The 13,576-nt window shown below is 42.7% G+C and overlaps 2 protein-coding genes across 5 annotated transcripts in view; one reads left to right on the top strand and one right to left on the bottom strand.

Moving 5' to 3' along the window:
• LOC131591839 (protein SCAF11-like) overlaps positions 1-11,368 on the bottom strand; it is a 48,061-nt gene extending 36,693 nt beyond the window's left edge. Inside the window, exon 1 of one of the 2 annotated variants that reach the window (XM_058862936.1) lies at positions 11,228-11,368. The gene's annotated coding sequence lies outside the window, so the exon portion shown is untranslated. Of the gene's footprint in view, positions 1-10,488; positions 10,609-11,227 lie in introns of those variants that run through there. The other variant, XM_058862937.1, reaches the window with a different exon arrangement.
• Positions 10,759-13,263, top strand: LOC131591842 (uncharacterized). 3 transcript variants are annotated; one of them, XM_058862944.1, is made up of 3 exons: positions 10,759-10,972; positions 11,996-12,521; positions 12,932-13,263. In XM_058862944.1, the coding sequence occupies exons 1-2, from the start codon at positions 10,759-10,761 to the stop codon at positions 12,199-12,201; spliced, it is 420 nt and encodes a 139-aa protein (XP_058718927.1). In that variant the 3' UTR covers positions 12,202-12,521; positions 12,932-13,263. The 3 variants fall into 3 exon arrangements, with proteins under 3 accessions (XP_058718927.1, XP_058718926.1, XP_058718925.1); XM_058862943.1 differs by lacking the exon at positions 10,759-10,972 and having other exon boundaries at positions 11,585-12,329; XM_058862942.1 differs by lacking the exon at positions 10,759-10,972 and having other exon boundaries at positions 11,585-12,521.
• Positions 13,264-13,576: the final 313 nt, after the last annotated feature.

Raw genomic sequence — 13,576 nt, 5'->3', positions numbered from 1 at the left:
AGGAGTTTTAAGACTTAGAACCTTACAGTGGACACACACACAAGGTAATCTCCTTCCTATGTGTAATACTTATAAATAGTCTCTAAACCTGCAGTACAGATCTTTTCTTGCTAAATAAGTGAAATAGGCAGTGGTCCTCGATGAAGTTTAACAAAGGAGTACCTGCAAAACTTAAGCAAAAAATAGAGTAGTAAGAAAGATGCCATTTAATAAGACCCCCACATATTTGAGAATATTCTATAAACTGTAGGGGACACCATGTCTTCTACAGAATGTTGGGTGTTGAAGTGCTGCTACAAATCAGACTGAACTCTAGAGTTTTGCAAGCAAAACACTTCTGTTTACTGGACAGTGTAAAAAGGTAGCCTAGCAATGTCAGCAAAACCACTTCATGTATCTGTGCCTTGACATCTTATGCTGATCCCCAAGTTGCTTTAGCATTCTACGATTATTAAATGAAGAACACTCATCATAGTTATTCAGACGTATAAGGGTGAATAACAAAGTTCTAGCTCTACTTAGAAAAGTCACCATCCAAAAAGCTTCACTACAATACAGATCCAGGCAGATTACCAACCTGAAAAAAGGGCAATATACTTACATTGTAAAACTTACACTTTACTGTTAATATCTCTAGCAACAGCATGGAACCCATATAATGTTCTTTAGTACAAACTTACCAAAGCTGTAAGAAATCTAAACCAACAGATTTACTACTCAACAGACATCAACCAAGTTACTATCACCAACAGGAACCTATTAAGGAACTTCCTATCTCTCTCTATACTAGGAAACTCAAACATGGGAGAAGGATCCCTTCAATCTCAGAATCCCAGTCATGCAGCTGGCCTTCCAGTCCACCAACCTTCATGTTCCCTTCGTTCCACAAGTAACCAGCTCTCATTAGTTTTTAGCTAGTAATAAAAAAAAATGAGGATGTAGGTTACAGAAGAGTAACAAGCAGTAATAAAATGACACTCAAAAATCTTGTCCCAAAAGTTAACTGGTAATAAAGCCATCATTCTTCAGCAAAATTCCAAATCCCATCCTTCCCATCTGAAGAAACCACCCAAAAGAACAAGCCAATTAATCATTCTTAAGCAGTAACTAACTTAAAACAACACCAGGCACCAAAGTTTGTGAAATATTGCTGTTATCACCCCTCCTTCCCCAGAGATGTCACACATGGGATGGCTGATTTGCCAGACTCAGGAGCATCCACATAACTACTGGGACAATCCATATAAAAACCGATGCTTCCAGCAAGCCACAAAAGGTATGATGTTTGACCAAAACAGCTAAAGCCTCAAATAGATATTAATTCTCTTTGTAAAAACACAGAAGTTTTCTCTGTATTCATCAGTTCTCACCATGCTGATGGTGATGGAGCCCTATTTTCTGAGGGAAAAATGAGAGCATGAGAGCATGAGAGCATGTCTATTAGAAAACATTTTGTTCCCCTAGGATAGATAGCAGAAGTTTAGGATCTCTCCTGAACTTGTTTTAAAGGTGATAATAAACTGTGTACTTCAGCAGGTTTCTCCATAAGTCAATGTACATCAATTATCCCACAAGATTTTCAGTATCTGGCAGCAGCTGTGAGGGTAGCCCATAAGACCATGTGACATTACATGTCAAAATACAGCTAAGTGGCACCTCTATACTATCAGTATGCTTCAGGGTGACCACTGACAACCAAGATGGCCCTGTATTTAGGTAAAGTCAATTTGCAGACCAAAAACTAGATAGAGCTAAACTTGTTAGTCAGAAAGAAACACAAAAAAACCAAAAAAGGCACTTAGTGGAGTTAGTTGTCACAGTGCAGCTTCATTTGATTCAAAGTATATGTTCCCAGCTGATCATTCTAAACTGTAAATTAAAGTTATGCTTGTGTCCCAGCTGGCTCTTTAGTGACACTTCTCAAATCCGTGGGAAAACCCTTTCCTACTCTGCTAGAGGACAAATTATGTTACTCAAGCCTCTGTCAGCTCTTGACAATTCAAAAGCAGCGAGGGCAAAGCCATGCAGCTTCCCTAAATGCTAAACTAAGGTAATTTTGCAGGATAGCTCCTCAATAAGTCTGCACTGATAACACTGCTTTCCAAAGATGTTCTGAATTATATAAAACAATCCTAGACCTAATCTTTCCAGAAGCGCATGGCTGGGCTCACAATAGCCATAAGGAGGAAACATTCATTGGAGCTGTAGTTAAGTCCCTTGGGAAAAACCAGCTTCATTTATACAAAAGACAGGATGAATAAAACCTTCTAAAGACTGATACAAGGTGATGAAATGTGCATTCACAGAAACTACAAGCCCACCTTGCTTTTCTTTCCAAACCACTGTTTTCAACAGAAGGCAATGTGCACTGTGCTGCTGTTTATCCTGTGCATGCACATGCATGATAAGACTCTCAACAGAAGAAGCACTACACCACAACCAGCCCTGTAAGAAGAACATGTGTTTGCCACCGGCTAAGTCACATCATTTCATATCTGGATAACAAAACATGAAAATACTGTAGTAATTACCATAATACAAAAAAGATGAAAGAGAATATAGGGTACATAACACGCTCTCACAAAATGTAGAATTCAGCGCTTAGGTGTTTCTTCTAAGTAGTCTGTGACTAAACTGGGTGAAATTTGGATTCACAAACAACAGGAGCTCATTAGGCATTAGGTGCTATTGTCATAGTGCAAATGGTTCAAGCAACTAAATTGAATCAGCTTAAACTCAAGCCCTTGCCTTCTGCTGGTTAGGCTCCTTAGTCATATGCATACTTTTGCAGCTGGAAGGGATAGCATTACATACCAAAGTCAGCAAAAATGGCTCAGCCATTTCCAAGAACAGGGTTTGTTTTTTTTAAAGTACTTTTTTTCTAGCCACTTGGAAGCACGAGTATTTTCATGCTTTCCACCAAAGAGCAGATATTTGGCAGTGGGTCACTGCGAGTAAGAACATGATTTCCACACGAGTAACCCTTCCAAATACAGCCATGTCACAGATCTGGGGGGAAAAAAAGTTTGCATTTAGTCAATGAATCTTTCCTAGTCATTGCATTTAATTTTCCCCCTCATAAACTTAATCTGTGCTTAGCATACACAAATAATTTTAAGTTCCTAACCCACTGCTACACAGCACATACAACATTCCCACAAGATGAATGAGCATACTTCAGCCAGTGCTATGGCAACACAGCAGGACTTGTTGCAACCATCTCTCTGATGCTAAAGAAACTAAAAAGACCATCTTTATTTTTCTTAATACCATCCTAGTCACACCCAAATAGCCAGACTCAAACATCAGGGATGCGGGAGCTGAACTAGAAGACCTAGCAAATACAGAAGCAGAGAAGACTAAGACCTTTTATCAGGGAAAGGAAAAATGATGGGCAAAATCAATGGAGTAAGACTGAGCTCAAATTAAAAGCTATGGGACAGCAGCAAGAAGAATATTTAAGATGCAAAAAGTAATGGGGCAACAGGAGAGTGGTAGGTAATTAGAGAAACATCTTGATCTGTAGACAAAAAGGACAAATGCAGCAAAGGAAGAAACAACATGCAATTGTCCAACTACAGACTACCACTATTTTTTCTTTTACCTAAACCGTAGTAGTCACATTTTTTAGCTTCTGCATGTTGAACCCCTTCAAAATGAAGGCTATTCTTCTAACAAAATTTATATAATGCACAGGCTTTCCTCTAACTTTATGGTTTAATTTACACTGGAAATAAAAGGACTACAGGAGATTAGAACAATAGACACAGCTTTGATAAAAATACCCTGAATTTGAGTCCTCTAGTAAATTTGAGTAATTTGAGTCCTCTATGCTGTTCCTTCATTTGGAACATCAAATCAAGGGTTTAGATTTGTGTCATGTTTATGACATGTTCATGATTTAAAAAATTGTATTCCTGCAAAAAGAAATTTCAGATTACAAGTAAAATATACAGAGTCAAAAACAAACAAAAGAAAGAAAATAATACACCCATTTAAAAGTACATTTTGCCTCTCCGAGGCATACACTTTAAAAAAACCAAACCACTAGATGAAAGCTATGATGCCAAAAATACAGTCCTCAAGCTCCTTCTTGCTTTAAATAACAGAATTTCATAAGCTCAGGTCAAAGACCTACACTAACCTCTTACAAAAACTCAACAAAAATAAATGCTGTATTTGTGGGAAAAGAGAGCTTGCAAAGGATTTATGACTACTATAATAATTTAAAGTGTAATTGTATTTTGTACAAAATCTCCTACAATATCTGTAGAATAACAATGCATTGGACGTCATTTCAGAAGTAGTAGATAGACAGGGAATAAGCAGATTCAATTACTGTTGATCTTGTTTTCACAGCCCTTACTCAGCAGTAACTTTCAGGACAGCTTAAATAAAGTTAGGAAACCCCAGCCAGAAACGGAAGACAGGTATGTAAGAAAAAGCCCTTAACACAAACAGCAACGCAAAGAAAGGTAACACAAACTACTAATGCAAGATGGCAACCTCAAATCTGGGCTTGAAAATACAACCTGAACTCCATCACCTTTCCTTCCAATTTGTGAAGTGAGTCTAACAGATAGTTACACTCATCACCTTTTTAGCTTCACCATATATATGGCATCAAGAAACTGTCTACAACACAATGGTACTTTACTGTGAATTCTTAAGTGACCAACATAGGCTTTGTTATAATTGATTATTCTATGCCATTGCAAACCTTCAAAAAGAACTTCAAGCTTCCCATATCAACAACGCTAGAAGCTCCCCACAATGAGGAACTCCACTGTCATTCAAATTTTCTTGCCAGAATAACAGCCACAAAATAACCACTGGAACCCACAAACTTATCCAAGACTTGTATAAGGTACCTTTCTTGCTTGGACTGATGAAACTGCATCTTAAAAATCACAATTTCATAGGTTTAAAGAGAAGAATATACTTTACTTTCATTGTTATAGGTGTCTTTATTTGGTAACATCTCTAAGCCAAACTCCAATGAGCTCAAGGTAGGCCTAACAGATTGATTTTCTCCAGCTATTTCATAAGACCCCAAATTACTTTTTGTTACACCCATCTATCCACGACAGTCACCACCTCTTACCTAACAAATGACATACTAAGAACATTTTTAAAAAAGCAAAACTGCATAAAGAAAGTGCTTATTCAGTAGCTATATGGAAAGCAGAGGAGAATTTAATTGTCCCTCCTATGTCCAAAACTGCTGAAGTTATTCACTCTGAATAACTTAATTGGCAGACCAATTAAGACCACATGCCTACCATCAGATTCTACCTTAACATCCAGATTTTTAATATTAGTTCAACTCATTTTCATGTGTCTCCATCTCTCCTGTGGCATAGCAAGAAAAGCACCAGTTTCATTGCTCCTGTTTTAGCCTGTGTTGCTATTTAAAGATATGGACAGAGATGAAGACTTCTATCAGGCACTGGAATTTCACATTCTTTATTACTGCTGGCAGTCTAACAAAAGCCAGGTGGTAAGTAGAGGGAAAACAAGGGTTAACACAATTGGCATTTCCAATGAATTTCATACTAGCTTGAAAAAGCTTCAAATTTACTCAATTCATTGAAGTTTACTCACAAATAGTATCTGCAAAGGCAAATCACGGTTAAACAGTACTTTCACCCCTAACCATCGCATTTTAATGCAATCCTTAAATAAAAAAATGCATTGAGACATTATTATTAGTGTCTTTTAGAAAAAGTGATTAGATAATGCAATCTACCACACTATTAGGCTTTAGAAAACAGCTACTCAAAGACATTTCTACTTCCCAATTCTCACTACGTATTCTTTTATACATACACACATATATACACACACAAATGCAAAATCTGAAAATCTCAGAAAGAATAAATACCACCAATCACAGAACCATAAAATTAAAATGTTACCTTTTCATTTTTGCTATGACAAAGTATTTTTGAGTTCAAATTCCAATTCTGTGCTATCATGGAAGAAAAAAAGAGCAATACTTCTGTTTCATCAAAATTAATTTGTGAGATAGTGTAACTTGCTAATAAAAAATAAATAGGTGAAAATACTCAGCACAACATACACAAATGTAAGACATATATGTACAATGCCTACACAGGTGTGTCTGCCTTTGTTTTCTAAATAAATCAAATGCAGTATTTTGATTGTCCTTTGTGAAGTTAACAATTTCCCAAGTTTAGAAGTGACAACTTCCACATTGAGTTATACTGAATTTGTTTCTCCAACTGCAAGTCTTTAGAAAATGATACAAATAAAAGAACATAGAAAAGTTAAATCTTTCAAGAAGAAGCAGCTTCCTCTTTTCTATGTCTTTTTTAATGTCATGGTTTGACACTGGCTAAAAGCCAGGCACCCACAAAAAACTATACTCACTCTCTTCTGCTATAGTTGAGCAGAGGAGGGGTAAAGAAAACCTGAAGAGCTCATGGGCTAAGATAAGGATTAGGAAAAAACACTAAAGGGCAAAATAAGCTTAAATGGTACAAAGAAAATTTATTAACAGAATTAAAAGAGGATAATGAGAACTAAAACAAACCTTTAGAACACATTTTTCCTCCCTCCAGCCCCTCCTTCCTTCCCACGTTCAGCACAGAGACAAAACATGGGAGTCTTTAGTCCTTTTGTTTTGGTTTTTTTAAATATCTTTCCTCAATTCACTTAGGGAAAGGAGTTTGGGTTTTTTTCTGCTGTGCCATGGGCTCCTCCCCATGGGAGACAGTTCTCTGTGAACTTTTCTAGCATGGCTTTAATTTTCACAAGTAGCAGTCCTGCCCAATCTGCTGCAATCTGGGTCCCTCCCACAGGTAAACCATTTTCCCACCACTGTTTTTCATGGGTCGTTAGTTCATGGGTTGTACTTTTGAGAATGAACTGCTCTCCTTTGGAAGCAATGGTCCTTTATCTCCAGAAGCAACAGTTTTCTCCCTCTGAGTTTCCCACTAGATTACAGCTTTTCAGCATCTACTTGCTCCAGCATGAGCATCTTTTCTTACAGGCTTCAAGTGGACCTCTGCATCCCTCCATGTACTTCATGAGTAACAGGGAACCAGTTTGTTGTATTATAGTCCTCACCACAGCTTGTAGAAAAATTTCAGCTCCAACGTCCAGAGAACCTCTTTCATCAACCTTAGTGCTGTTCTCCTCATATGCCCTCACTTTTTCTCTGACTCAGAAGAAAATTGTCATTTGCAGGTTCATTTGTTCTCAAGTTCTATCAATTGGAAAATTCTTATAGGGTTTTGTAGTGCTGAAAGGTTGAACCCATCTGGACTCTGCATCAGGGAATTGCTCATCATGCCCCTCGTTGTCGGCCACGTGCTCTCCTTGAGCACGGTGCGGGCAGCACTGGCCGCTGCGGCGCTGGCTCCATTCAGCACCTCTCTTTATGCCAAAAAGGAGAAACTGCTGCCCCTGCCCTTCTGCCCACAGCACAGCTGGCTAAAAGTGCCTAAGCAAGCCCAGTTTACTGCAGTCTGTGCCGAGATAGCCCCAGCCGCATGGGTGCTCCTGGCGCTGGCCCCGGCTGCATGGTACTGGCCGCGTGGCCATTTGCCATGCTGGGATGGCCCCCGTGGCTACCTCATCACTCCTCAGAAGAGAAGAGTGTGCACAGATTTTTCTTTTCTTAAATATGTTATCACAGAGGCGTTGATAACTTCTCTGATTGGGCCAGCCAATATGTCCATCATCAGAGCCTTCAGGGATTGGATCTGCTGGACACAGTAGAAGTTTTGTGGAGCCTCTCGCTCAGAAGCAGCCTCTGTGGTTTCCTTGGCCCCCACTAAAAGCCAGGCTGTATTAAACCAACAGAGTTAGTTGGTTGGATTTTTTAAAAGCTCCCAACAGAGAAAAACTACTTGTTGGATTTGGTGTGGGGTACTTAAATACAGATTATGCACATTCAACCTTTAAGAGTCCCTCCAAAGCATCACCCCCATCATGCCTTTGGTGCTTCACCAGAGCCAGATGCAGAGGTGACAAATCTCTCTAACAGAGCTGTTTGAGACAGCAGAGCTGCAGCTTTAGCAAACACAAAGGTGCATTCACCTTCCATCTTCCAGCTACAGCCCTCCCTTGCTACTTCAGGACTGCAGCTATGTTCCTACACAAGAGATTCAAGTAGTTCATGGTATCAAAATTAAGCGACTTTCTTGCAAATTGTGTCCACATCCTCATCTGTTGGGTGAAAAGAGACTAAACAAGTACGGAAGATACAATATCAATGCACACAGACCCTCTCCAATCAAGCCCACTGCCTTGCAGGGCAAGGTGGACTAGTACATACAGATGAAACAAAATGTGTCTACATTCAAAGCCACAAACTAGCCCTTGCTTTGAAGCATATGCATTTAAAGATCTCTGGCATTGAACACAGAGGATGCTTAACACTGCATGTCAAAGCCACAATTAAAAAAAGGCAGAAAGACTAGACACTGTCAAGATTTAGAAAATCTACCTCATCCTTAAGGGGTTGACCAGATTAACCATAACCATTTAAGCATTCATTCAGAAAAACTGATAACAACGCTTGACAGCACTGAATAGTCAGTTTAGCCATCATGAGGAATTGCTCTGCATGTTTGTATAGGTATTAACTGGAAAGACAAATTTTCTCCCTCGCCTTAGACTAACTGGCAAAGAAAATCTGAACACTGAACATCAGTCTGACAGAAAGCCAGGCTTCAACAATTTTGTGTAGGTATGGCAAGTCAGCCCTTCAAACTTTTACCAGCAGTGGTTTCTTCATCCCTATTAATATAAAGTATGTTTAAAGACATCATTATTTGAAAGAAAAATTACCTTTTAATGTCTATATAAAACCCACTTAAGTAATTTAAAGTTTTTGCACAGGTTTTTTTAGTACTCAGGACAGTGGAAGACTGAAGATCCTGCAAAGAAACCCTGTAACAGGATAAAACAAAAAAACCAATAGATCTATGTAACCTGAGAAGAACAATCATGTATGATGAGCAGAACTGTCTACAAGTTTTATAAAACCAGGGGCTAGAAGCCATGCAGGAACTGCATCAAACTACAGCCAGTTGAGAGCACAGAGAAACTCTTTTATCATCTAGATGTTTCCAATGCAATAGCTGACTAACTAGAGAATAAGGTAAACTTACAATTGCCTACTGGGTCAAACTCAACAACCTTCACACATGCAACAAACAGCCTTCACATGTGATAGAGAACCATAAAAATCAGGGCCAAAATACTCACTATATACCTGGAAAAGTGTTTCCAAAGGTAATCCGAATACGAGGTAAACTATACCCAGGATTACTCAACAACCCAAGATCACTGCTATTCAAGAAGGTCAGAAAAAACATTCTCTTCCATGACCATTTGGAAGAGAGATTTCCTCACAGACAAAGCTGTTGCCTGCCCTGCTCATTCCAAAGCAGACTTTAAGGTCAGTGAAACATGAAAAAAATAGACATATTTCTTACTTGTGTCATTTGTCACTCAAAGCTGACACATCAGCAAATGTAAACTACTGAAAAGAAAGCTTCAAAAGATTTAATATTCTGACTAAAAGTCTAAACAGCCATCCCCACCTCAAATATGTCTCATCTTATCTCAGGAAATAACAAAATCAAACACTGTATTCCTAGAAATGTTAAGGAAATGTTAGAAATGTTAAAGGAAACACTTGAAAAAGTACTCGGGATCATTTCCAAGTATTTTCCATGCCACTGAAGAGGATGCTAACCATTTTCTTTTAATACTTTAAGTTTCCAAATACAGCTTTTCCAGTTAAAAAAGATGATACATGGATTATCACATATAATCAACCAAATAACAGCAAATTTTTTGTCACTGTCATTTCATTTAAGAAGCCTATTACTTATTTATGCTAAGAGCAAATGAAATCATGACAAAATTACTCTCCCATGTGTAAGAATCTGAATACCTACATAGTAAAACCTTAAGTCAGATTATACTTAAAACTATGACCCACTGAAAAGAAAATCAAAAGCCCCCACACATTAGTGATCTACAAACTTAACAGTGGACACTCAGTTAGCTAGATTTCCCTTTAAGGTTACCGAAGCTATACAATTACAAACTTAAAATAGAGGTTCAAGAATCAGGCACATTCCAATCCATCATAAAATAATTACTTAGATGGGCACAGCCTTAACTGTCTCTTGACATTTTAAATAAATAATTCTTTGCCAACAGCACTTAGTTACTGATACTAAATATACGGTAACTACCTGGCCTTTCTCTCTGTTATCTCGTTCTTCCTAAGAATTTAAAATTAATTAGTAGTCTAAGAGGAAAACATCGTGAGAGGGAGGGGACCAATTTTAGTCCTAACAATACAGCTTTGTTTTGAAGTTATGAGTTACACTTCGGGCGCAAGTTAATAATATTCTTTAATACTCACCAAAGAGGGAAAAAAAAAAGAAAGAAACTAGGACACCATGTACTATAAAATACGAAAACTGGAAATTATCTCACTAGCTCGGTAAATTACTTCCAGGCTCCAGCGCTCCCCTGCACAACTTTGCTGATGTCTAAGTCGCGGTCCCACACCAGCACAAAAGCAGAGCTAGGCTTTGAGCTGAGCCTCTCCGTGCAACTTCCTCCACAGCTCTAAGGTCCCAGAAGCCGCTCCTCCAGCAAAAGCCGCCGGTGTTTACAGCTCTAGGCGCCCGGTCGTGCGCCCACCCCACCGGGAGCAGAGGGACGGCGGTGCTCCGCGGGCCGTATCTTTGTTCAGCCCCGCTCATGGGTCAGCGGGCAGAGCTGCTGTTCCTCCCGGTGCGGCTTCACAAAAGCTTTCGGCACGGAGGGGGCCGGCGGATCGTCCCGGCCGCGCCGCTTTGTTTCCCCTCTCGCCCCAGGGGGCCGGCGGATATGGGCGCCAGACCCGCGTCTCGCCACGGCGACCGAGCGTCAGCACCGCTCCCGGTCGGCGCCACGACGCGGGCGACGAGGAGAGGTGGGGAGGGGAGTGAAGGGGGAAAACGCGGCCGGAGCCGGCAGCAAACTCCGCCCCAGCCCGGCGGAGCGGCGGGAGCGCCCCAGCCCGGCGGGCTCCGCGCGGGGGCGAAGGCCCCGGCCGAAGCGGGACTGCAATGCCTCCCGCCCGCCCCCCTCTCCCGGCCCGCCAGCGCCCGGCCCGCGGCCCCGAGAACTTCCCCTCGCCGCGCGGAAATTCCCGAGGGAGGCGGCCGGAGACAGCCGCCGCGCTCACCTGGCGCCGCGACGTTCCCTGACGCGGTCTCTGCCCCGCAGGGAGCGGCGGGTCCGGGTCCGGGTGCCCGCGCCCGCTCCGCCGCCTCGGGGCCGCCGGGGCTCGCGGGGCCCCGCGCGCTCAGCGCCCGCCGCGCCGCCACATGTCCGCGCGTGGCCGGGGGAGCGCGGCGGCAGCGCCGGCGGGGCCCGGGCGGGGGCGCTGCTCCGCTCCGGCAGAGGCGGTGCCGCGGCGGCAGAGAGACACGCCTCCAGACCGCCCCGCGCCGCCCCCGGAGCATTATGGGATAGGTCCTCCAGCACCGTCTGGCGGGGCGGGCGGGAGCGGGAGGGCACGTGACCCGGCGGCCCCGCCCCGGGTGGGCGCCAATGAGGCGGGGCGGGGCCGCGCGCCGCAGGCGGGGGCGCCCTCTGGTGGCGGCACGGCAGCCGGGCGTGGCCGAGGATGGGTGCGCGGCTGGTGACGTTATCTGGCCGCGACGCGGGGCATGCCTAGCGCCAAACCGTTTTTTTGTTATTTATTTATTTATTTATTTTGTTAATACTAGTATTAATAGCATTTTAATACAATTAGGCAGCGGGCACACTGGACGAAGCCCCGTGACCACGAGAGTGTGGCACGGGGCAGCGTGGGTCCGGCCCTGCAGGGAGAGGAAGCCGTGCCTGCGGGGCCCCAAGGCGTCGCGGGGTCAGCCGTGGGTCGTGCTGGCTGCGGCCTGTGGCTGCACGGACACAGTGACGTCTAATCCTTGTACATTTCCATACCCAGCCTTTTCAAAAGCAGTTTGCCGTGGTGTCGTACGTCCTGATTATGGCAGACAGGGAAGAAGTTCAGTACAGCAGCGGCTTCTGTGCGCTGGCCCCGTTACATCTGCATCACAGCACCGCCGGGCTGCGTCTGCTGGAGGCTCCCCCACACGGGCTCAGAGGCAGCGGAGAGCTGGGAAGCGCCGTGAGAGCCAAGCCCTCAGCTGAACCCCCAGGGCAACTCGCTTGCCATAGCAACAAACCACAGGAAGGGGAAACAGCTCCCCCAGATACGCAGGCTTGGTTGAATGTCTCCTTGCGTTCAGAATGAAGTCACAGCCTGAATCGAGTAAAATGTATGTCAGAGTCAGTCTGTCAAGAATTATAATAGCTTATTAGTTGCTATGATTACGAGAGAGTATTAATTTAGGATCAGCTCAGAAGGACTTGAATTAAGTAAGAGCAGGCTATGGGACAGAATATAAGAGCCACAGGAAGGAAGGAAAAGACTGTATCCATTGGAAGGCTGCAGGGAAATGTAATAAGAAGTAAGACGACTCCCATAGTTTGGAAACATAGATTTAGGAATGGAGATGAAATGTTTAAGGTAAGTCTGACTTTAAAGTGATTAAGGCTAACAAATTCCTCAAATTCTTCAATGGGATTATATAAATAAAAGAATCAGGTGTTAGGAAAATTTGCATTAAAGAAAGCTTCGTTATAAACACAAGTGCTGTGTTTTGACTACACTGAGATCTTGAATGACCCTAGAACTAGACCCTGAAGCAATTAGGAAGAGAGAACCATAGCAGCAAACCAGCCATGTGTTTGCTTAGCCAATCACAGGGGTAAGGTTTTGTTGCAAGGAGGGCATACTGTACACAGCTACTGTATGTTACTCTTTGTTACTGTTGAATATTTTAATTAAAATGTTTACTAAGACACCTGGGGCTCACAGGTGCAGAGAGAGCTTGGAATTCACTGTTTCTGTCACAAGTCGAGGAGATGTTGCTGTCACCCACTCATGCTGCACAGATCATGTTGCACAGAAGAGCCAGGCAAGCTGAACAGAAATATCTGTGTGAGAGAGGAATGCAAAGAGAAACACTCATCACCTCTGATGTGCTGTCTGTACTTCCATTTGATCCTCTGACTGTCTGTCTTACATTCATCCCAGTGCTTGCCTTTATGGCTGCTCATACAACTTCAAGATATGTCATAACAGTCAAGTGACTTTGGCCCTCTCTTGCTCACCTTTTGAGATGGACGTGTTATGTACATTGTTTATGATGGGGGGACAGATGGACATCTGTGACTTCCCTCCTGTCAGCTTTGGCAAATATGTCTTTTGTTTTCCTATGTATACACGAGTTTCCAGCCTGCAGAGGTTTGCAGTCCAATCAGGGCTGAAGGACAGTCCTGTCCAGTTGGACATCTGCTCCCAGAACCAGTCTGTCACGGATGAGCGGTTGGTCAGTTCTGCCAAAGGTGAGCATGAGGAATAGCTCCTTCTGTGAGCTCTGTGTCTGCGGAAAGGGGGAGTGAGGAGTTTAGGTTTTGTACAGGGGTATAGAAAAAGGGGGTAATGATTTCTGATTTTCTA

This window comes from Poecile atricapillus, chromosome W, assembly GCF_030490865.1.
Source record: "Poecile atricapillus isolate bPoeAtr1 chromosome W, bPoeAtr1.hap1, whole genome shotgun sequence".
In the NCBI taxonomy this organism is placed as follows: Eukaryota; Metazoa; Chordata; class Aves; order Passeriformes; family Paridae; genus Poecile; species Poecile atricapillus.
Note: the sequence above shows the minus strand (reverse complement) of the source record. Positions and strands in the feature narration are given on the sequence as shown.

Coding starts and splice junctions, on each gene's coding strand:
- LOC131591842 (XM_058862943.1), top strand. CDS start 11,596: ATGAGGCGGGGCGGGGCCGCGCGCCGCAGGCGGGGGCGCCCTCTGGTG.